The sequence below is a fragment of the Barbatula barbatula genome (genome assembly GCF_947034865.1).
Source record: "Barbatula barbatula genome assembly, chromosome: 10".
Classification (NCBI taxonomy): domain Eukaryota; kingdom Metazoa; phylum Chordata; class Actinopteri; order Cypriniformes; family Nemacheilidae; genus Barbatula; species Barbatula barbatula.
This window is the reverse complement of record NC_136773.1, coordinates 13,287,355-13,313,580: the sequence shown is the minus strand read 5'-3', so window position 1 is coordinate 13,313,580 and position 26,226 is coordinate 13,287,355. Positions and strand designations below refer to the sequence as shown.

Genomic DNA, 26,226 nt, shown 5'->3' with positions numbered 1-26,226 from the left:
TACTCTTTGCGTACTTGGTGTGGCTGCAGTAAAGTTAGTCTTCTGTGGCCTTGTGATGAAATCTTAGTCTTACTGTGTCACTTGTTTTGGGTCATGAGCGCTAAAGTATCAGCCACTCCTACTTGGTTTAGCAAAAGCCGAGAAAGTTTCAGACTAGAATTTTGCCCTACTCAAAATTTGGCGAACGCAACAAAGCCCCTCTCTATTCTAGAATTGTTGTGAAAGAATGAACATAATCATATAATACATTCTACAGCTAACCTTCTGGGAATTCAGTGCATAATAGGTGGAGTGGGATGTAAGGAGGCTGGGTCCGTTGAGACAAGATGGAAAATGTACAAAAAGCTTGGAATAAAAAAAGATTTACATTGATCGGAGATCTTGCGATAGTCTTCAAGGCGAGACACAATAAGCCAATTCAAAGTGGCAGTGCTATCTCTCACACACACACGCACGCATGCAGAAAAACCGGTCAGCAGTTTTATTGACCTGTATTTTGCTGTTTGACGGAGACAGACAGTCAACTCCTACAGGTTAAGGAAAGGTTTTATATACAGGGCTTGTGTTGGGGAAAGTGTCTTTCTTTACAGTGTGAGGGGGTATGGGGGTCGTAGGGTTAGCCCCTCCCCCACATCTACATTTATTTTAAGTGCTGTCACCCCAATCCCTGGTGCTTTAACCATGTCACTCTCGCTGATGGCATAGATTTATGAATTACTGTTCTTTAATAAACTCACAGATAAGAAGTCATAAAATTATGCTATCTGCGTTTCTTTCTTGTCTTTTGTCCCTGGCTGCTCTATTGTGAATGTATTTTTAAATTAGCTTGTTCTTCACCAGTTGTTCATTTATTGTTAGAATCTAAATAGTAAAGTAGCTATTGAATGTGAAACCAAAAAGACCATATTTTAAGAAATGTCTCGGTAGTTTGTGTTCCATACAATGGAAGTCAATAGGGGCCGGGGTCGTTCGGTTAACAACATTCTTAAAAATGTCTTCTTTTGTTATACAGTGGAAAGTCATATTATATAGAGGTTTGCAATGGCATGATGGTGGGTAAATGATGAAATAATAATTTTTATGGTGAACCTTTCCTTTAAAGGTCCTTTGAAATTTAGTGACATCTAGCGGTCACTCCACCTCTCCCACTCCCGTTCGAAGCACTATGTAGGCTGACACAGCACTAAGATGTCATCATGTGTTCGCTTCTTTGCCGAAGGAGATAGCGTATTTACAAAACGTGGTCTCTAGAGCAGTTTGTCCTTTTCGGGCTACTGTAGAAACCACATGGCGAATTCCGTGTAAGGGTACCTGTGGTGGATATATGGAAAGACAGGGATGGATGACGGACCGGGCCAATGGGGCCCGAGTCCAGGGACCCTTGACTACCATGAGCACGAGGGGGCCCTGGGCTTCAAGATTGCCATCCAGTTTGGTACAGAGAACCCAACAATAATGAAACAAATGTTCATCTATGTTTAATAAATGGGTCCCATGGCCTATACAAGGCTTCTGTGGATACCCTGTAAAAAAGGAGGAATGATCAACAAATCAACATATGGTTTTATGTTACTTTAACTTATTCAATTAAATGTAACTTATTAACTAAATTACAGCACCTTTCATTAGCATTTTCTGAACCTTTTGCTTGATGATTTGATGTTTACAGACATTTATGGTGAGAAATCATTTTTTATTTATGTGATGCATAAAATATGTGCATATTTGACAGTTAATTAAAGACGTGTGTTTCATACGCCTTCATTTGGTCCATTTTTTATTTTTCACTGTGTAGATAATATGAGACTTCTATAAACCCTGAACACATAATTTTTAGCGTAGCGCAGCTTTTTGACGCAGAGAGAGAACGGTTTTAATAATCATTATCATCTTAACTTTCACTTTCTATAACTGAGAATGCACAGCTAAGGGAAAGAACGGAAAAAATGTGGGAGGGGGGCCATGGGAGGTAACTGGCCCGGGGGCCTTGGAGGTCATAACCCGTCCCTGTGGATAGAAATAGCTCATTGTAAGATAATAAAAACATAACAGACTGCATGAAATGTAATTTTAAGGACATTGTTATAGTTACTCTTTTAAATCTTTTTGTCTGAGTTCAGTAAAGACACTATAGGCAGAATTGTGTGTTCTTATAGTGGCCATCAAAATTATCACGATGTAATTTGCATATGGCTTCAGAGTTCTTGGTCACATGGCATTTGCAACTCAGGTGGTTGGTTTCTATCGCCATAAATGGCCATGAGCCAACATGATAACATGCAGGTGGGTCAATGGGATTGAATGAGAATGCAAATGCATAACATCCTATCCTTCTGGCCTCTTGACAGACCTCGCTCAATATGACAGTGAGGCTTACATTAGCTGTTGCCATACAGTAATGGCAGACGAGTCAGAATGTCTATTTGTAAACCAGGGGTAGAAACTTGGCTCCTACACTGCAAAAAGGTGATTTGTCATTTTATACAAACAAATTATGCATATAATATCTGTATTTATTCCTTTAAAACACATCATAGCTCTCTGGGTGTGACAACTGCTTATCAAGCTCTCTATTTAGCAGAGATATAATCTCATGATAGTACATACATTTCCATGATTCCTTAAATTTCCTCAAAAAGATGCGATCAACACAGGCAACCGTCAAACATAATCCAAAAAGTTATATTTTGCCCCTAATAATGACACCCCACTAAACCAGATTATGTTCGCTAGGGGCAGATGGGACTTTCTTATGACAGTACAAACAGGATGGTTTATTGAAAAGCCAAGTGCTCACATTACCACATTCTGACACCATAATCATTCTCAATTTCCCCCTTCTGTGTGGATAATGCACGCTCAAAAAGGGCCGCTGGCCTCTTATCCTATAGCTAATGTGCCCCATGGTCACGGGAATACATTTTTCAGGCACATGTGACAGTTTATGATTACCCTCACATTTTTATTCTAGCTTTCAGGTTTCAGGCAACGATGGACAGGTTTTTACACATGTTGGATTTGGCTATTTTACGCCTAGTCCTTTAAATTCAAGATTAATAAAAATAAGGTTTGTCTTGAATAATGGCAATATGGTTCAGTTCAGGATCGTTTGTACTATTTATTGAATAAAAACTCATATTCTAGAAGCCATATGGGCGCAATGGTTTTCATATTACAATATTGATATTTACCACACAATAACCCCCGAAATGTAGCTCTCACAGAATCATTAGGACTTCCTTAGCAAAATATGCACTATTCAAATACGATTTGACTGATTTATGAGGATTTCATACAGTAAGAACTACAGTATATGTATGGATTTTTTTTTTTGGCAATTTCATATACAGCCAATCCTGCAACACATGCTACATGATCCCATGTCCCCTTGAATTGAATCCTTTTCCCATCCTCTTGCCATCCCTCAGTCCACTTGAATCTTTGCCCTCTTCCTATTACTTTACATTTCCTGTCCAGGCCATATACATTACATTATATAATTTCTCTTTGACACCTATAAGGCCTAGTTTCTATAGCAGCACCTGTTGCGTGTTCGTCTTCTGCTGATTTATGAGAATATCCTGAGAGAAGAGTTCTGGATAAAGCAAGACCCCCTTCGGCTTCTGCTTCAGTGTCTGATTTCACCTTATTTCAGGAAATTAGTGCAAACCGAGGGCACAGGGTCAAGCACACAGAGTTTCTAGGGGGGGCTCCAATTTTTAGCTGCGTGAGCAGTATTTTCTCTTCATTTGACATTTTTAGGAACTTCATCATAAATTGTTCATAGAGAAGCTAAATCAAATGTTTTGTGTTTTTGTTTTAATGGCTTTAATACGAGTTTAGAATGGATATGAACTTGTCATGTGGCTTGCACATTTCATCTTATTAAACTGTGAAGATCACACTAGCTCAGGGCCTAAGGGCTGAGGAATATAATAAATATAATTAATTATACACCCGTCATGTGAAAAGGTCCTTGATTAGAAGTACAATTATTTAAATGAATAGTAAAAGTCAGAGAGATAAAATTGCTCACCATTACACATCCAGAAAAAGTTCCCAGCCTCTAAATATAGACACAACTGCATCACACCTTTAATGTATGCTAAATGTATAATTTATAATGTTTTTAAAACAGTCTATGGGCACCTTCAACCCTTTCATTCTCTCCACTTATTTTTTCTCTCACCTCTTTCTTCACGGTCTCTTTTGTAATCCCATCATTACAATCAGGGTTGTAACTGCAGGTTTGCACCTGTTTATCACCAATCAGAGCTCTCATGAGACGTGAGACATGTGTGTGTTCAAGCCTAGCACAGAACATAAATCAATAACTCTTATATGACACAGGTGAAAAACATATTTATTTGACATGCGAAATGTACAATAGACCCGCACGATATTGATAAAAATGTAATTTGTGATAATTTGCTAAATAATGTGCGATATATGACCATGCTTTAAGTTGGTTAAATCAATTTAAACCTTTCTAAAATATAGGCTATTTAAAAACAGAAAATGATATAATGAGCATTCATGTCGCACATTCTTTCTATTTGTCATCTAACTAAAGTCACAGTACTAAAATCATTCAGTTAACTGCTATACGGAAATTCAATATGCACATAATAATACTTTTTATAACGCTAAATATGATGTCTGATATTTTCCAAAATTGCACATAAAAGACGTTAAATGCTGGATACTGTTTGATGTGCCTGTATTTATAAGCACATCTTTTGTTTTTCTTTACAGATATTCCACCTCCCATCATTCCTGGATCTCACCATGAGCTACAGGAAGATGGACAAGCTTGGAAGTCCACAGTATTGCCGTCATTTTCTGGCTGACAACAGCATCTTCCATGGTAGGTCTTTGCTGCTTGGATCATGGATATCGTAATAGAGTATTGTTACACCTCTCCAAATCTTTCTAAATGCAGTGGAGGGGGGTTTTGATCTCTCCATCACTTACAAAAGAGATGCAGCTGGGACTTTTAAACACAAGGTGGTGCTATATCTCACATCATGAGAATAATGAAGTTCACGCCTGCCGTTAAGTGTTTGGGAATTGGCACCCACAGGACAGAAGGAAAGGAAATCAATCCTTCCTGACTTGATGACATTTGGTCAAATGGGACCGTGTCCATATCACCAAACATGAAACTGACAGCTTGCTCTTGAAATATTACCACAATACCGATTACAAATGGCAACAGATGGTTTAAAAATGAAAAGCCTTTTCCTGCATGCTTATATACAATTTGCTTATACAGGTTGATCGATGGGCTACATAGCCCTGGACAGCAGATGTTGATGTAGACACACGCTTGAAATGGTTTTCACTTTACCTTTTTTGCTATTGGTCAGACGAAACAAAGTTATGGACCAGGTTCAAGCCTTTGGTTGAGGTTATGTGGCTGTGTTGGAATGCTTAAACAAAAAAAAGCTAAGGATCTACAAAGTTCAGAGGAATCAAATATAAACTGATATTGAAATTTTAACTAATACTAAAGAAGGTATTTTAACATGAAAAAATGAGATTGTAACTGTAATTTTTATATCCACCAGAATGCCCCCTGCGTTGACCTGATAGTGTATGTTGACCCTTTTCAGGATCATTACCATCCATATTACCACCGTAGTCTTAATCATATTTTATTAATAAAATGAGTGTGGTGGTGTGGAGAAATGGTAGCATTGTTGTTTTTCTGAGAGAGGTGTGATGGTTTTGTAGAGGCTAGGCAGGTGATGTATGATGCCTTTCAATCCTGTGGGCTGCAGCCCGCCTGTCTGTCTGCTTGGAGATGATGCGTCTGGCATTTCTGATGTGGCATGCTGTAAGTTACCTGAACTCAGTGAAAATCACCCATGATGATTGAAAAACAATTGTGTGTGATTGTGAAATAGCTCATATGTCAATGTTTAAATTGATTAGATTTAGATGGGTTGACTCCACAAGTACCGCCTGCTCAGCCTAATTTGATATCTCTTAAATCTCCTGCCTTGACACTTTAATGTCACACATATACACACAAAACACATGAATAGGGCAAGGAAGTCTAACATTGTCCTGACCTAACAGATTTCTCAGACAGTATTGATCGTATCAGCTTCATTCCAAACCACTTCACAACCCATGTGGGAACCACTTCGATCTTTTCTTGGGACCTTAAGAGATTCAGTAACGCACACACAGCATGAGATTAGGAGCATATCTGGTTTATTTGCATGCTGTGAATATGGTTCCCTACAAGGAATTGCAGAAGACTTGCTCATATTTTATAAGGCTTATTTTCTGACTGTCACTGATGTGGCGTGATAGATGAGAGTGATGGAGGATTCACAGAGAACTGCTCGCCAATTTAAATAAAAAACGCCAGATGTTTATCTCCGACGGAATGAATCCACAGTGAATTTTTTGATGGAATAAATTTGCTACAATCTTAACTACTGATTTCCGGATGTTAATTTCCAGAGTTCCCCAATGAGCAGACAGAAAAACACAACTCCTATGGGCAAATAGTTGGAAAAAACTGTTGAAAACACAGTACAATGTGATTGATTGACGAGATTCAAAATACCAGTCGCCATCCCTCATTTAGGGTAAAAAAAGGGTTGTAGGGACAACTTGTATGGTGCTTTTTGATCTCTGTCACCATATGTTTCACATAAACCGAATGTTCAGTACATCTTCATTTGCATTCCACTTAATGGCTTTGGAATGACATGGGCCATTAAAAGATGACAGAATTCATTTTTGTTTTTTCATTTTCTGTAGATATGTTTTTCACATTCTGCCCTGTTCCTTTCAAATCAGAAGCATAATTGCGGCCAAGCTATCATTTTTAAATAAATTATACATTTCAAATGTCGCTTTAATTTATGAAGCAAAATGTCACCATCCAGACATTCCACTGCATAGATAAATGAAAAATACATTATGGCACATTAATCTTTTAGAAACCTTCTAGTTAAGCACTAAAGCGTATGTCAATGCTCAGTAATCATGTGATGGGAGTTCATTCATTATTACAGTAGTGGGTTCGGGCTAATCCCAATGGCGTTTTAATCACTTTATTTTCCAATACCAAATAACACATGACCATTTTGGATGTGGAGAAGGTGTTCTATAAATTGCATTTCAATGAGGATGAACAGCACAATCCAGTGTTTTTAGTCCACTTTAACTCAACGCGTTTTCCTTCCCATCTCTCTAAGTTGCAAATGTCCATCAAAGGGAACTTCTTCGAAATAGAAACATCACTCTCTCCTCAAGTTTTTATTTCACGTGGTGTTGTGTTGATGTAACTAATGTGTGGTTGATGCCTGTGCGATCCCTCGGACTCCTCGGTCTCCTCGGTCATCCTAATAGTTCCCACCTCCCCATGTAAGCCCCCTCCCGCCTGCACTCACGCGTGCAGAAAAGCGCAGATATTCCTCGCGCAGAGATCGGACTCATTGGCATTTCCGTAATGGGAATGAGTCGGAAAAAACGCGCGTGAGAAGAGACGAGCGCGCGCCGCTCTCACCGAAAATTGGAGAGCTCCTTTCCGCGCGCCTTGACTGCATGAATCAAAATGGATTTTTAAACGACTGCTTTAATACATGCAGACATTAAACTGAGAAATTCCTCCATAACCTGCAATTAAATTCCTTTAGAAGAGAATGATATTATATAAATAGGGTTATTGAAGAGTGCATTGGCACATGCGTTCTGAAGCGCATGCCATATTTTCCAACCTTCACACTGAACGGGATACGGTGCTTAATGCGGTGTTTACCCCTTATCAACTACAATGGCGGAGCTGGAAGTTTCGAAAAATATCACTTTGGAGAAGGGTGAGTCACACGTCAAGCTGTTCTAATTTAACTCGCGCATTTCCTTTATTTTCCCTTTGGAGTAAGTGCGGGTTGGTGGTTTTTATTTTTGTGCATTTCAGCGCACTGTTCTCGGTGCTCGTGGCACTTAATTTAGTCAAACGAAGAATGAAGTGCCCGATGAACTCTCGTATAAAGGATTTGAAGCGATGTTGGTGTTGTTCTGTCTTTGGCTTCACGTGCTTGACTTTACAAGTGTTGTGAGGCAGCGGGAGCTGTCCATGGTTCTTCATCGGAATGCTGTTACTACTCAGCGGGAGGGGGACGAGAAGCTGCGCTCGAGACACAAATGTAAAGGCTTTGGCTAATTGAATGTTGGCCAGCTATTCAGATCCCCAACCGCGAATTCTAATGTTCTGTTTTATTCATTGAATACATTTTTGTTACGTTATAAAAGTACAATTGTCCTATGAACCGTGCTTGTGTCTGTATTGGATATAAAAAAAAGATTGTGCTTTTTTTCTCCCGCCAAAAGCCCTTTTATTATTATTAGGGCGTGGTTAGTTGAGGTTATTGGCTCAAATACAATGTGATTAGTCTTGCTTTCCTTACGCAGTGATCGCGTGAGCCGATTTGATTCCACGCGTCACACTTATTTTATACATGCACGTCAATAATAAAAGCATTTCGTTAGCTGTAACTCCTATGGATTAAATGTAACGTCAACAGGTTAATTTGTTACATTTGTGAGTTTATGCAGGTTTAAGTCTGCGCCGATTGTTTTAAGAGTCATTTCGTGGCAAGACAAAATGAGCATATAAAGTAAAAAAAGTGCTTTGCTTGGTTAGATAACAATGATTTACTGCTCCTAACCCACCCTTCACATTTTTAAGAGTTCATAGTCTCCTTCTTTTTCCATGTCCCTTTTTCTATTTCTCTTCTTCTTTCTTTCCTGTTTCCTCCCCTTTCTTCCCGAATGGGTACTTAGAGTGCCTATAGATATTGTAAATTGTTAGAAACCAGCTTAATTGCATATTGACTTGATCTTGTGATGTCAATTTAAAATTTTTATGTGGGGTTGTGCGGTGGCCCGTATTGGTGTTTTAAGTAATCTGTCGAGACTAGTGAGCAGAATACAATCAGCGTGAATTTTCATTTTAATATTCAATGTAGCCATAGGCCTTTACGACCACCCACTCTTTATGACCCGATAGGCCTCAGTTGCACAACAACCACTGTTGTAGTCAAGCTGGAGGCCAATTTCCATTCAATGTGCCTCCAAGGCTATCCTTTATGAAGTGGAGAAGATTAGACAGAGCACAGGAGTACCCGTTTCTGTTCGGTGAGATACCGGTATCAGTTGTGCTGCATCCTTCTTCTGGGTATAGGAAAATGGCAAAGGGGTGGGGCTTTCCCAATTGGCCCAATACCTCCCTGAACGTCTGCCTGCTTAACTGTGCTTCTTTGATGTCAATACCAGGAAACGCTGTCAGAGCAGCAGTCATGAATATATTAAGATTCTGCACAGTTATTTTGGCTCTGATGGATTGTGGGAGCTCAGTGTGGTTCTTGTTGAACGCGGCGATGCAGTTTGAGTTAGGGCGGTAATAGCATCATTTTTTCTAATTAAGACGGAGAGGATGTGATAAGTGCTTCCTTAATCCCTAATTTAAAGTGTGCCTCTTGAGGATTTTCTTGTCGCTCAGGCTTGGTAAAATATAACTCAAGCAGTCTGTTATCACATCATAGAGAGCTGAGCACGCTCAATTTGGTGTTTTCCCTTTTTTAACCTCAAAATATCTGTCAAGTCTTGAGATTATAAATGCCACGTTATGGGCTGGTGGGACTATGTCTCCCGGCTGGCCTGGGAACGCCTCGGTGTCCCCCCGGAAGAGCTGGAGGAAGTGTCTAGGGTGAGGGATGTCTGGGCATCTCTGCTTAGACTGCTGCCCCCGCGACCCGGCCCCGGATAAAGCGGTAGAAAATGAATGAATGAATGAATGAACGTTATGGGCCTTCTGGTTACTGCGTCTGAGATGGACATCTCCCTCCATTTGACCAGCAGTCAGATCCCACCGTTCAAAAAGCAGCATGATGGACTAATACAATTTCATATCTGAATGACTTCTTCACTCTGGTATGTGTAGTCTTACAACGAAACAGAATAGAGAAACAAGAGTGAGAGAAAACGAGGACACAGGGAACTCTGAGATGTGAAGACATTGTGAAGAAATGCATACATATTGCAGCATCTGGGAATTAATGATTTATAACGGAAGCTCAGCTGTTATCTTGAAGAGCTGAAGAGTTTTAATAAATGAGTGTCTTCCTGTCAGTTCCACTCTTAAACTTTATAAAACAATACACTTTATCGGACCCCAGAGAGATCCACCCACACTTCCTCAGTCTCGGGTTTCGTAAAGGGTCGTTTTTCTCGTCATTTTAGGTTCTTTTAAAGATATATACGTATGTACAACCCTTATTAACTAGAAAACTACACTGTAAAACAAATAAAAAAAACAGTCTGCCTGGATCCATTATTTTACAGACATTGGTGTTATGCAAAATTTTTAATATAGGTAACACAACTGTTAAAAATTACTTAATATATATTAATATTTAATATGTTAAAATAGTACAATGTGCCCTTTAATGGATTTTGTAGTAAAGATGCCTTTGCTCCTTCGTGAAGGAGTGTGAATAATGTAGTACACAGTTTTTTTTTATTAAAGAGCTTGTCTTGACTAAAATATAGTATCATTAAGTTTATTATTTCAATCTACAATGTCAGACTTGATCAATCGAAAAAGTGCATTGAGACATTACAAGAATAATGTCCTTATGTCCTTCTCCACTGACCAAGCACTAAATGACCCGTCACAGATTGTGTGGCATCACATTCCGTTTGCTTCTGTTATGTTATGTCATTAAGATTATCTGCTTTCTCTTCCATCTGTATTATAACGCTCCCTTTGACCCTTCAGGACAAAAACACATCTGTTCACAGCCCCAGCATCGTGCACATTTGCCCCACTACAATACATTACATATTCTGTGTTAATCCTTGCTCGGTATTGCTTTCTACAGTCACAAAGGTTCAAAGGCTCTTTGTGAATAGCTGGCGTGATAGAAGATGGACAACCAAAGAGAGGGTGGAGTGGTCTTTTGTGGCTAAAGCGTGGGCGTGGTACATGGACGATCGGAGAGAACCCAGCTCGCAGTGTTGGGAAGTGACCGAGCGAGAGTTCATCACGGATGATGCGTAATTCCGAGCGGCCGGTTTGCTGTTTGGATGTTGTGGGACCTTTCTCCATGACGTCAGAGCGATCAGCAATGGCCAGCGTGGCGTCTCTCTTGGCCCGTTGGTTTTACTATGTTGGAGGCAGCGTGGCGGTGCCACAAAAGTGTCGTTTGGCATACATAGGTAGGAAATGCATTGTAGAGCAAGTTTTATGTATTTGTGTGTGTGTAGACTCTTCAGTCACAAATCTCAAAATCTATTAAAAAGCTTAGTTTAGTTTATTGGCGTTTGAACTTAAACCGTTGTCTCATTCCTTGACCTATATGAACTCTCATTCTTTAAATTGACAAATTGAGCTGTTGTTTGTATTGACATATCGCTGCAGATATGACGGCCAATTGAAAAAGCGAAAGTATGGATGTTCTACCTCTCAGAAATTGTGGAGGATGACATCTCAGGAATGCATAGATGTGCACAGTATGTTTCCTCTGCTTGTATTCTACCTGCCTGACTATATGTGGTGTGAAACTCGCAGTGTTTTATGGAACAGAAGGCACTAAACCACACACAAAAATAAAACGAACCTTTTAGGCTATTTTAAGACAGAAAGAGGTGTCAATCTGTGATGAAAAGGTGCAGAGCTTTATAGAAATGACAAAATATGTGCATGTTTATTGTTTGGCGAGTGCTTGTTCGCATCTGTCCTGCCGTAGGTTGGTTTAACTAAGCATCAGTTTGGATCTCTGTAATAAAATGGATTTAATGCAAAAGAATTACATTTGAGTTGGGTTTGGCGAGAAGCATCACAGGGTCAATGTATTATGAGATGTTTGACTCAACAATGAGAGCACACAGCAGGCACAGATATATTTCTGGGTATTTATAGTACAGGCTGTACACACACACACCATTTAATCCGGTTTATTGTTGTGTGTTTGTGACATTTTCCTGATCCAGATTCTCTGTTTTACACTGCTCCAAGGCTCTCTGAACATTATGACAGTGCTGTTAATCTCAATGACTCAAGAGCATTTTTGTAGAATCTTTTATCCTCATCTGCTGGAAGAGTATGAGCTTCTGTGTGATACTGTTTTAGCTGTAATCTAAACTTTGATGATGATACTGATGCTGAGATCCAAACCAGGGGTTATCCACTGGTTCTGCTTCAGGACCCAGATTGTAGAGCGGCAGCAGCATCATGTTTCTAAAATCAAAGAATGAAATGTATTTATTAATAATTTCATGAAGATCCTTTGAACCTGCTGTAATAGAAAAAAATATCCTAAATGTTTTGTGCTCATGGCATTGCACGGAACGCATTGCTGTCAACAGTACAATAAACCAATACTCCAGGGCCGACGCTGCAGGACAGTTTGTCAAACCTGTGCACAGATGTCTAACTACATAATGCATGTGTCGCCCTGTGTTCCCGCTCTGACGGTTCTGAACGCAGGGTGCTTTGTGATTTAGGCATCACAGAGACTGGGCTTCTATGACCCAATTATTCAGTGTTTGATATCTCCTTGTACTTCTCCTCACCAGCCCGCTTTGATCTGCTCTCTTCTTCAGCCACCGGGCTGATGAACGCATTTAGTTTTCTTGTTTATCTAAAAAGACTGTCTCTCTCCACCCCCTGCTTTATTTACTCTTTTATCTCTTTCACTGAATGGTTCCTGGTTCAAAAGCAGGTAAAGGCAGTGGGGCTGTTGTCCCATACATTTAAGTTAATGTGGCTTTGAGTTCTACTGTTGGTCCCTAAACATCAATACCTAACCTTGTCTCATAGGAAATACATAACTCTGTTCACTTTTTGCAGTGCGACAAAATAGGTACCATCAGGTACATAATGTTAGATTTGAGAAACAAAAGTTCACTGGGGTGCTAAAGAGAAGGTCCGCTAGAGAATACGTGTCAAAGTCACGATTGGCCTTTGAAACGATTTTAAAAATGCTTATACTTTAATAGATATTTGGGATCACCTAACCCCTCTCCTACCATAAACCTGCCCACTTCCCAACCACATAAACACGCAACAAGGAAATAGAAGTCAGACACGGGTATTTGCAAACACTGCCCAAAAACCATATAAAAGGAGTTCAAACAGGTTGTGTTTTGAAAGTCGTAGGATATCGTTGTGTGATCACAGCATGGTTTTAATCAATGTTTATCTCCAGTTTCATGGTTTTATTCAAAAAAGCTAGAGAAAAATATGAAAAAAATTATAATTATTGGGCATTTTTCTAAAAAGACTTCTCGTGTGAAAATGTTTTTTTAATCAAATGTTAATATTTGTTTAATGTATTTTTTTATTTAACTTTTTTGTTGTTGTAAGCATGGGTAAATGTTTGCCATTCTTGCCCTTTCACATCAGGAACTATGGACCGTTTAAGATAAAACTTTTTCAAATGTATAATATATTAATTACATAACTATATTATTTATAACAATAATAATACAGCGTGAAATTTTGGGATCACACATTTATGTACACTAGTTTTGTTTAAAGGTATCATTCTTGATGTGAACAGGCCCTTGTGGACAGTGCTAAGAAATTCACATTTGTTGAACTTGTATTTTGTAACTAATTCCTGGACTTTCTGTCCCAGTGTGAAATTCATTTTGTCACTTTAACTCGTCATTATCAGGTCATGAAGTGGCAGGGGATGATGGGATGCTGGAGGTGAGCCGCTCGTCTCCATCCTCCTCTCGAGCGTTCTCACCTCTATCTGCAGCCCAATGAACCCGCTGCCCTCCCTCTCTTCTTTCCCCCGAGACCAGTGCTAAATCCCCACAGTGCAGAGCGCAGTAATCGGGCGTGAAGGTTTACTCAACACAAGACTAATTTGTTTCAAATGAGCTGGAGAGACTCAGGGTAATAACAAAACTAAGAGTCCAACGGGAGGACTAAAGAAACTAACACTAATTCTCTAACACAGAGAATGTAAGACGTAGGGAGAAAGAGTTTGAGATACACTAACCAAGAGACCCTTATGAATTGATTATTAATCTTGACCACTCATTAAAATGGATTTCTTAATTTGGAGATCTAATTAATGACCCCCAGATGGGCTGCATGTGCTTGTACACATGGCCTTTGATTCTCACAGGCATTCCTCCAAACATTCTATCTTTTGGCAAACGGAAGAACCAATTATGATCCGTGTTTTCACATTAAAGTGGAGTTTGTATGTCCTTCTGTGTACAGATGTTGAGCAGAGTGCCCTTGTGGAAGTTGTTGTGCTCTTGGTTGTGTTGTTTCCGTGTTTTTAAAATTCAAGTCACTATTGTTTGGGTCGATGGAACCCCTTGAGTCCAAAACAAAAGGACACAGTTCTCTAGGTGCTTTTAAAGCATGAAGTATTGAAAGTCAAAATGTTTCTATTTTGTTCATGTGAAACTGAGTTGGCCACAAACCATTTGTCCAAATACAGCTTTACTTCCTATTATAGTACTGCAGCCTGGAGACTAGGGCTGGGTATCGATTCTGATGTTCCAATTCGATTCCGATTCACAAGCACTCCATTTGTTCCAGTCAATGAATATAGATTTAATACAGATCCTATAGATATTTCTAAAAAAGATCAGTATATATCACACTACAATGGTGAAAATGACATGAAGAGCCACAAACCTGTATTTTAAACTTAAAACACACTTGTGTATATTGAAACGGAACAGGTTGTTTTACATTTAAGATACAGTATAACAAACAAAATGACAAAATTAGCTGTAAAGAGGGGCTACAATCATATGAACCGCTGTGTTTTATGTAAAGGCGATGTTTAATTCGACAACACAACCGCATCCGGAATGTTAAGGAAGCAATGAATGTGCGATATGCTCCCTGTTTACAACATCTAGTGGATAGTTGTAGCAATAACATTCACGTTAATGAATGTTCAATGAGAGCAGAAATATGGAGGAAAAAAAATATTTTCCGATTTATTTCGCACAGCCCTACTGGAGACGTTCAGATTCATGGTGTCAACAGTTTTGTACTGTGTGAAGCCACAGAAAGATAAATATCTTTATTTATGAATATCTTTATAAGCAGAAGCAAAGAAAGATAAATATGTTGTTGCATAAATGTTTGCTAAAAGGTACAGAGTGTAACTTGCTTTGGATAGCCTGAAAACTCTGTGACGATTTTACTGACTGCATTTGCACACAAAGTTTTTCATATAGCGAGTACACAGTGCTCTGCATGTAATATTTCCCCTTAAAACGGATTTTGGTTGATGTTAAAACGTCTGATGGAGTTTTTATGTGGAATAACACTTTACTAGACATACACATACTGTATATTGTGGCACACACCAGTTGAATTAGAATGTTATTTTTAGTAGAGGTGTACCAATTCTAAATTTCTCCACCAATTATTTAGTATTAAAAATATTTTTCTTTAACTTAATGTAATTAATGCTTATTACGACTATAAATAAAGAACATCTTGTGATGTTTCTTAACATTTTCTATACACAGAGCACAAACCATTGCATTTTCCTGTCCTCTTTTGATTGACAGGATATATCGGCTCTAATCATCAGCTGCTTTTAAACTATTGGTGTGAACAATTGCTTTTATCGACCAATACCGATTGTTGGCCCATATATTGGTGCATCTCTAACTTTTAGCTATGCATTTAGTAAAGTAAATATAATAATATTTATAAACATTTCACTTGCTTTGTCCCCATGTCCCCATGTTTACAATGAGCACAAAGCATTTTTAGGATTTCCGCAATGCAAAGCATTCCTACAAATATTTCCCTTAGCGATTACAGAACAGCTTGTCGCCTGCATCACAGAACATGCTTCCAAACTTTGGTTGAAACTCTCCTAAACCCCGCTGGAAGCAAAGATGCATGGATTGACCCTGAGGGGGAGCGGGAACACAAGCAGGTTTACTTATGAACAAACAGTATGTTTCAGGGGAAAGATATAGAGCCATTGCTTTCATAAGAATGAAAATCGATAAAGCTTTCATCTAAACGATCACTGACAGACTTCTACTGGTGCGTGTGTGAGAGAGTTTAGAAAGAGAAAGATGATATAGGTTTTCTGATTGAAACTGCAGAGTTATTACATGTGCGAATATATCGCTCTGCCTTTGCTGGATGATGTTTGACACATTTTTCTAAAGTTTCTCTGTTGTTTCTTTCGGCTGTGAGAAACAAAGGATTCAGTGGTGGGAAAAGTATATGAGTGAATTAAATGGAATGAAATAGCAAAATATTTGTATTTACTTTATTCTTTTACAGTCTCATACTTGTGCCCTAAGCCCTAGTATCGGTATTGATTTTTGCCTGTCCAAGCCAATCCTTCTTGTTATTTCCCATCACAAACAAAAATGTATCCGTGTGCAATACTCCATGTCAAGAGAGAAGAAAATAAGAGGGTGTTTGAGTATTTCAAAGGGGAAGAATAGAAAGCATTGTCTTTCATGGTCATGTCAAATCTAATTGGATTGTGGATTGTTTCCCAATCTGTGACGTGCTGATAGTGAAAGTGGGCTAGAGGTTTGGTCGGGACAGAAAGATGCTGCTTTTCTTTTTCATATTGGATGAGTAGATGAGTCAGCGGGAGAAGGTGTATATGGAGACAGGAAGGCATATTTCTGGATCCTTCACTGGTCATGATCAAAGTACATGTTCTTTACACGTATGGCCTTTTTTAATTTGGGTCAGTTTGTGTGAAAACACAACAGGACCATCGCTATCATGTCTTCAATAAGTAGCCAACAAACCTGGTGTTTGTCCTGTATATAATCAGTTTTATTTTTTTCCTAGTCTAATTTCAGGACTGTTAATTCCACTTCATCATCACAGACGGTGAGAGCTGAATTGGCACACGATGTCTGAGCCCTCATCCATTACATTAACATTTATGTATTTGGCAGACGCTTTTATACTATACATATGTTTCTGAGTATGTGCAATCCCCTGGGATTGAACCCATGATCTTGGCGTTGCTAGCGTCATGCTCTTATCACTGAGCCACAGGAAGGCGATTATGTTTAATTATACCACGGCTTTATTCTGATTGGCTGACGAATGTTCCACGGTTGTGCATTATTTTTCAGTTAAACGCACACCTATGAACTAAGTAGTTCCAGATCACTGCGCTCAGTTTAACTGAATAAGCTTATACTGTAGCCTACTGTCTACTGTCGAATACGGATCTAGCAACAGACAAAACGACTAGAAATAACTCTGGAGCAGAAATCTCCGTGTCACATTTTTTCTCCTTATACCTTTCTCGTATGACAGGGTGTTAAATTGGACGAAAACAAATCAAATATACAGTCGATACTTGGTTCTCTCATTGAAGCAACCGCGTGTGCAATGTTTTTCTGTCTTCCTCTCGCTCCCAGATAATTGCATATGCAGGCTCATGCAACGGCTACTTATGAGATGCGCAAGACATAAGTCCTATCAACTAGTTAATTTCCGAGACAAATACTTTACATATGAGATAAAACATCAGAACCATGTATTGTGGGATGGTAACCGTGGTACAAGCGTAATATTTGACTATAATTGACACATTTTATAAGTGAAAATAATGCACACCCGTCGTGGCCGCATAACCACCTCGGGTTGTGAATTATTTTCAAAAATTCAACGGCCCGTCGTCAATTATTCCTTAAATAATCATCTAGTAGACAAGTGGGTGTGTTTGTGTGTTGACACCTGTCTATGAGAGTGAGATTGGTTTTATATCCTTTATAATTGTCCTGTCCATTATGTTAAATCCTGCTCCGCTTGATCCATATGCTTCCCTGTATTTTTTGTCCAACAGTGCTTTGTTATGCAAGAAGTGCAATAGTTCATGTTACATTAGCACTAGTGTTGAGTTCATGCAAATGGGTTGTTGACAAGAAATGGCATTATTTTCACTGATCACAGGATGAATTGAATATAAAATGAATATGAATTAGTAATGTCATTATTTAAAATGCAGTAAAGGGTTAAACTTTTCTTAGTTTTACATGGAACTGTTCACATAAAAACTATGTTATTCGAATATTTGAGCCAAATTTCAAAATCACAAAGGTCTCGAGCATGGTTAAATATTGTAACTTTTATAAATTGAAAAGAAAAGCACAACAATTTTAATATAGTCTTTATATACCTTAGGCATCATTTTACAACAGTCTATTAGAAGAAAATGGCCAAAAGATTTCATCCATATATTTCTAAAACTCTTGTCACTGAAAACCATCCTAATTTAAGATAATTAGACAACTTTAATTCAGGGTTTAATGGCGGTTTCCAAGAACACAAAGAATGGACTTATGTTCTTGTGGAGTCCAGTCTTGCGAGGCAACCCTCAGAAGAACGAACTCGGTTAGACGTTGCGCAGATTCTGTGTTGTTTCTGGGACTTCAAATGGTTTCGGTACACGAAAATCCACATACGATGCGTCCTCCATCAAGAACACATCCGGGTGCTTTCATGCAAAACTTTTGGTACATTTGATACAAAACTTTTGGTTCCAACAGGTTCTCTGTACTTGTGTTCTTGAGAATTGGAATCTGACTTTTTGGGGTACACCTCTAAATTATAGTTTTTAATTAAAAACGGTTTGTGTTCTTTACCAAAAAACAATGTTATGTATAATTTCAGATTTAACAAGTAACACTATATGAGAATAAAGTATCAAACAATAAAGATAAATTTCTCCCTCTATTTGTATTAGAAGTGTTTTTAATGGTCTGCTATATTACACAATATGACACATTTACGGCATAGGTTAGACATTTTTTTTACAGACAGAGTAAAAGAATTGAGAAATTTAGTGACGCCTTATATTTTCTTCTCATGAGACTTCACGCTACAATAATTGATAATTTGCTTAAAAACTTGTCAACTATATAGTTTGGGTTCCAGGGTGTCCTGGATGTTTTATGACCAACAGAATGTTGTTAAAGTAATAGTTCGCCAAAAAATGAAAATTCTGTCATCATTTACACACCCTCTTTTCATTTCAAACATGTATGCCTTTCTTTCTTCAGCAGAAAACAAAAGAAAATATTTTGAAGAAAGTTGGTTACCAAACAGAACTGGCCCCATCACTTCAATTGTATGGATACAAATACAATGCAAGTAAATGGTGGCCAGTTAACAACATTCTTTAAAATATCTTCTTTTGTGTTCTGCGGTAGAAAGAACGTCATCCAGGTTTCAAATGACTAGAGGGCCAGTAAATGATGACAGTGTGGGGAAACCAGATTTGGATGAACTATCACTATACGTTTTTGTAACAGTCTTTCCTTTGAGGTAAATATGACTGGCATTTATTGACAATGACATGTCAATGAGCAAGAGCAATTATCCTCTAAGAGAAATGTTAGAGCGTCAAATAATTTTCTTGGTGACCCAAGATTTGATCAGTTCCACACACAAAGCTATGGCTCCTGAACACTTGAAAAACAGCCAATTTGATAACAACCAGACAAGTGTGCTTAGATTGAATGATCTTTATACTGACATTATAAAGCAGTTTCTGTGAGTGTTGTGAACGTTTTAGCAGGTCTGCAGAGGATTTTTAAGCTTAAATGGCATTTAATGCACACAAGTATCTTGGTGTAAAGTGAGTTTAAGGAAAAGCGATCTCCATCTCTTTCCTCTACTTCTGCAGATCTTTTTTCAGCAGGGTGCCAGCCTCAGCAGAAGTTTTATTTGGAGTCTTTTTACATCTGTCTGCTGTGTGAAGCCGATGGGTCCCAGTGGCCCTGAAGGACAGGGAGTTGCCATCTCACTCTGTAAAGATGAGCAGTGTTGCAGGCACTCTCTGCTGTGTTGCATCAGTGAAGCTCCTGGTTTTCACATCCACTGAGGGGTTTTCGATCCTTCTGATTACAGAGATTCTCTATTTTCTTCTCTAATTTTGTTTCCATTGGTCTGGTAGTAAATCACCCCCCCCTTGCTTATTTTCTCATTTTGTCAATTTTTCATGTTCCATATCGTCCCTACATGTGTCACAATTAAAATGACACCTATCGGCATGCGATCTAAAAATAACAGAAGCTGATATATCAGCCAATTTATATCTCTTCCGTACTGCTGAATATTTTTACCTGGCTGTTCAGTTGCCCATCAACCCACTCAATAAATGTGCGTGTTTGTGTTTTCTGCAGTGGAGCGATGCATGAGCGTGATGCAGTCAGGGACTCAAATGGTGAAGCTGAAGACTGGTTCTAAAGGTCTGGTTCGGCTCTTCTACCTGGATGAGCACCGGTCATGTATCCGCTGGAAACCATCACGCAAGAGCGAGAAAGCCAAGAGTAAGTCAAAAGCATTCATATATAGTTTAACATAAACATGCATTATTTTTCTACTGATGGACTCAAAAAGGTTTACTTCACATGCAAAGAGCCTTTGTCATTGTTTATTCGCCTTCGAGTCATTCAAGACTCCTTCTTTGGTGGAGTTTAAATAGTTACATTTTTAAATAGTTTTTGGCTAGCTTGCCACCAGAATTAGAATAACCGCATTTAAAGGAAACAGATTTAATGAATAGTATCATGCGTAATTCCGCAGTCACAGTAGACTTACACATCCATATATGGAAAGCAACCAGAAAACCCTTGATAAAAACATCCAACATATTTGCACTGTTATAGTTGTTTACATTATTTTAAAGCTGTATTTTACAGACTGGATTGTGTGATATTATTAATGTAAGCATTTCCTCAGACTGAAAAGGTCACCTCTTGGCATATCAGTCTTCTATTGGTCAGACGTCGTCGTGATACAAAATTCGCAGGTCACCAAACTTGACCTTTGAAATGCAATACAATGTATGTTTTTGTAGGAGCTTGCATTTCCCATCTACTGCATTCACATGTATATGAATGCAAGTCAATTGAACGAAAAGTCTTGTGTGACTGTGGCATAACTTAGACAAACGACTATTAGTATCCCATATTGCGGCGTGCAATGTGTAATATTAAAGCGGACGTAACGCACGCAGTTTCTGCCAATCTCATATTAATCCTGAGTACTTATAGAGTAGTATTGCATAATTCGTATCTTCCAAGAGTATTTCGTTTGATCCCATTTTTAAAAAATAAAGATACTGCTGTACGATTATTTCGAAAACAGTCAAGGTCCTGGAGGCGTGCAGTGGGCGGAACTAAAGCACGGGCACACAATACATCTTCCTATTATCCCTACATAACTATGTTAATTCACTTCAAATTTGTGTTGTTTACATAATGCACGCATGCGCCGATTGCCAACAATGTACAGATGATTTCACTTACAGTGGGCGCTTCATGTCAGGCATCTTTTAGAGTTTCAAATGATTTGCAAATCCGTAAAAATGCCATGAACAAACATACACAGCTGTATTGTCCCATTGCATGGAATTCACCACGTTGTCTCTACAGTAGCCCTAAACTGACAAACTGCCCTACAGAGCACATTTCGTAAAAACATTATTTTCTCCAGGTAAGAACCAAAAACGTCATCTTAGTTCTGTGTTGAAATTCGTAACCTCCCCACCAGATCCCATTACATTTCACAAACTGGACCTTTTAAGTTCATTGATCTTTTCTTCTCTGTCACATCCCTAAGATCTCTCTCTCTCAGTATCCTGTAATTATTTATTCCCTTATCCTTCCCCATTAAAGCAAATTTTGACATGTCGAGAGTCTGAGAGCAGCTCTCTTACATAAAAACCGTGTGTGAATCACAGGCCGGGGCTTCCAGAAAGAAACCACTCTCACCATCTGTGTTTGTGCTCTGCTTGTTTGGGTTCAAGTGAATTTCGCATAAACGCTCATTTTACTTTCTGGTTGAGGGTTCTGGTAGCGTGCTAGAAATAAAATCCTGCTTTATTCACTTGATCTGCAAGCTTTTGTTCGCCGAACTGACCCGGCCCAGATAGATGGATTATAATACAGAGCTGTTAATAAAAACTCAAGTGCTTTTGTCCGACCATCTCTATCCCTCTCTTTGTATGCTGTTATGTTTGTGAACTGCTCTCATAAGATAAGATTCTCTTTGTTAGTCCATTTGCATAATTAAAAAAGGCAGATTGCGCCTAGCTCATTGTCAGGTTAAGGGATCAGAGGCTTTGATGCCACTCGGGTTTCCAGAGCACATGCAGAGCTGCTGGATCAGATTATCATAACCGGAAGTGTTAAAAAGGCATTGCTGAAAGGTTCAGAGGATTGTTTAAGTGTAGATTTTGATAAGACTGAACTGGACAGAAATTATACCATGCCTGCAGAGACTGTCAGGTCAAGTTTTTTAAATCAACAAGTTTTTACAGTCAGCAGAGGCTTTCTAAAAGGAACAGATCCAAATGTGAAATTTCTGACATTATTTATGTTCCCTCGTGCTTTTTTGAACCTGTACGTTGAAAGTTTTTGTAATTTATGTAGTTTTTATGTATATTATTCTACAGTTCAAAGAGAATATGGTTTTAAAAAACAAAACAGAAAAATTTACTATTAAACTATATTTGTATTCATATTGTTTTAAGAGCTGCAGTGACGACTTAAGTTTTGGTTTTCTTTACCTATATAATTTTTGTAATACTAATTATGAACACATATACTGTATATAAAACCCATAATTGTTATTTTTGTTTGTTTCTTCTATTTCTATGTAAATGATGTTTTTACATAAATTATTTGTTTCTCACATCAAGCTATGCGGGCCGTCACAAGACTTATACACTACTTTTATATCAATTCTGTAGTGCTTTAAGTGTTTGTTTGTTTGTTTCTCGGAACTTGACCGTCCATCGTCACTTTCTGTATGTGTTATTTTATGGAAAAGATGCGTATGAAAAGTCTTATTCTTATGTTCCATTTGTGATTAAACTACAGTGTCTTAAGCAAGAATGAGAGGGATAGAGTATAAAGGGTAATGCAGAAAGCATAGAGGCTCAACAGAAATGTATTTATATACAGTTATGGTCTAGTGCTTTAGAAAAAGAAAGAAAACACAATGTGATGGGTCGGGATGAAGATGGTGATTATACTCTTAGATTTTGTCTCTTCAATCGCATATTCAATTTCAGCAGTACATAGAATTGAATTCAATAAGTCATTAACACATTTCCACTTTCTGTTCATTTCACCGAAGCAAGTCTTTTATTGTACATGAGTATTACAGGTCAAAAAACCGCCGGCAGGCTTTTTTTACCGATGAATGCATTGCTGCATGTTGGCCATTCCTAGCTTGTAGGGTTCAGGGATCATTTTGTCTTTTCTCTCTCCAGTCACCATCGACTCACTCTACAAGGTCACGGAAGGTCGTCAGTCTGACATCTTCCATCGACACGCGGAGGGGAACTTTGATCCGAGCTGTTGTTTCACCATTTACCACGGCAACCACATGGAGTCTTTGGACTTGGTCACGTCGAACGCAGAGGAAGCGAGAACATGGGTGACGGGACTCAGGTACCTGATGGCCGGTATCAGTGATGAAGACTCACTAGCCAAGAGACAGCGCACCCATGATCAATATCCTTTGCTTGTACATATTCAAACCGATTGATTTTTGGAATAGTCGTGTCCCTTTTTTTTTGCAAAAGGTCAGGTTAGAACGGTTGAGCAAATGATGAGAGAATTTACCTTTTTGGGTGAACTGTTCCTTTAATGGATGGGTAGATGGATGGTTGAGTGGGTGGATGAATACATTGATGGAGGCAAGAAAGGACCCGTGATTGATTTTGACTGATTGATTTAGACTGACTTACAAAGAGACCAACACAAAGAGAGAGAGAACGTGAGCAAGCTAGAGCTGCTTGACTCAGTTTTTAAGGCTGTGAGTAGTTCAGTGCTTTAGGGAGTCTTGCTCTGCAGGGAGTTCTTACAAAAGCACAGACTAACATGAAAGAAGCGGCCTGAGAGGAGGAGGAGATAAAACCACCAAGCTTCTCTTGCTCTCCTCCCTTAAGTGTTTGTCTGTTATTCTCATAAAGGTGCGTGAGTCATCGAGGGGCAGTCATTTTAATCTACCATAACAGTAGATGCATAGCGTATGGCAGCTGCAAATTTTGCTAGACGACAGATCAACTGTGACCTATTTTATGCACACACTTATGCATGGTGTCTAGGGCTGTCAAGCGATTAATTGTGTTTAATCGCATCCAGAATAAAAGTTTGTGTTTACTTAATATTGTCTCTGTACTGCGCATATGAATTTTGTATTTATAAACACATACATGTATACATATTTAGGAAATATTTACATTTGTTATACATTATATGTATTTAAATTACATATAAATGTTTATATTTTTCTTAAATATATGCATGTATGTGTATGTGATTATAAATACAAAATTAATATGCAAAGTACAGGGACTTTCTGAATGTGATTAAACGAGATTATATGTTTAACAGCCCTAATGGTGTATATATATATATACTGTATGTTTGTATGTAAAGAGCCATTTTATCGGAATGCCGCGCCTGGACTGCAGTTAACTTCCGGTCTGTGTTTGTTGATGGGAAGAGGCGTAGGAATGGGGCTGGCAAGACAGGCAAGAGAGGCCCCGAGGGCTGACCATTGAAACGGAAATGGTCATCTTAATAAAACGCGCAATTGATCAATAATGACCCAGATTGTGACATTTATTAGAGGAATTTGTGCTTGGGATGTCCCTTTGAATAATAAATTATTTTGAAAACAAAACGAAAGGGAGGATACAGATACATTTATATTTATTAAGTTAATAAATGTATTAAGACTAAAATAGAAAAGTGTAAAATAAAATTGATGCTAACCATAGGTGCATTTCTTTATTTTCAATGTATTGGTAATATGTAATATGTATTATATATATAATATATTATACAGGTATATGATGCATATTTGGGCATTGACATTTAATGTTGTAAAAGTAAACATTTTGTTATAAGTTCACATGTGTTTTGACTATACTGGTATTTGTTCATTGTGCAATTCTATTTTTAGGACAAATAAATATTCACCAAAAATGCCATAAGGGACTCTTTTGGGAAATTTTGCCTTGGGCCCCACTTAATGTAGGTTCCGCTGTGTATTTGGGTCTGGCAAGTGTCTAATAATATAACTATTTATATTTAATTAAGTTAATATTAATTTACATTATTATTTTATTTGTTGAAGAAACTGCATGGGACATTGACATCTAGTGGTTGAGCTTGGTATCGCAGTCTAAATTCAAAATATTGGAGAGGCAAGTTTAGAAAAGTAACAGTTATGCTAGATTTTTTTGTTTTGTCTTCAGAAATAATCTGCAGGCACTCTGTTGTTTGTGTATGTGTACCGGAAGTTAAGGGCAGTCCACGAAAGCGTGCATGCGCAGTAACGTTTGTTTACCAGAAAGGGCTTATTAAAATGCTAAACGTACCCTTGTCTACACCAGCTTCTGTATTTTTTCCAGTTCTTGTGCGGTTCTCCATCATATGATGAATTACTGCTGCCATTATCAATAGAAAATGTGAACAAACATTTCTTTTAAAATGCTGTTGTACTATTTGTCACTGCAGACAGTATAGCAGGTGTGTTAATTGTTGCAGGTGACACGTATAAAAACATTCAATAATAAGCCCAGTTTGGATAGAACGTCCATATGTCGTATGTGTGTTAAGCTCGATTGCAGTTATTGAATGAGATTCATATTTTTGTGCTATAATATCGCATAAGAATGTTGGGTGCTGCAACTGTATGCATTTGAGTGAATTGAGTTCTAGCTTTGTGTTTTTAAGATCTCATCATTCAGGGCCCGTTCTCCTAATGAGACACAGTGCAGCTGAATCTTGCTCGACAGATGGGCTGAAACATTTCAACAAAGCTCTGTTGATTTCTGCTGTCAGGACGGCCATTTTGGCAAGCAAAACCAACGAAAACCCACATCAGCACTCACAATGAGTTGTGCAATGAATATACTGTGTGCTTAGCAGCAATGGGAATCTCTCAGTTGTGCATTAGTGTTAATTGTGTTAGAGCGGAGAGATTAGAAAAGCTTGATGTCATTCGTAAGGACACAGAAACGTGATATAGATTCTAAAATGAGTGTTCCTGGGAAACTGAATTGTTGCTTGTTCTACGTTGGATAACAAAATATATGGTAGTTACACAAGCTGTAGCATGTTATACTTAATCTGAAACTATTTTAAACAACATTTGCTAGTTCTTGTATTATGCATGAAGCT

At 38.3% G+C, this 26,226-nt stretch overlaps 1 protein-coding gene across 1 annotated transcript in view; it reads left to right on the top strand.

The window, feature by feature from the left end:
• plch1 (phospholipase C, eta 1) overlaps nucleotides 1–26,226 on the top strand; it is a 51,859-nt gene that overhangs the window by 1,143 nt on the left and 24,490 nt on the right. The window contains exons 2-4 of the mRNA XM_079465435.1: nucleotides 4,756–4,867; nucleotides 20,203–20,349; nucleotides 23,301–23,545. Of these exons, the coding sequence (XP_079321561.1) occupies nucleotides 4,789–4,867; nucleotides 20,203–20,349; nucleotides 23,301–23,545 (471 nt within the window). The 5' untranslated portion in view covers nucleotides 4,756–4,788. The remainder of the gene's footprint in view (nucleotides 1–4,755; nucleotides 4,868–20,202; nucleotides 20,350–23,300; nucleotides 23,546–26,226) is intronic.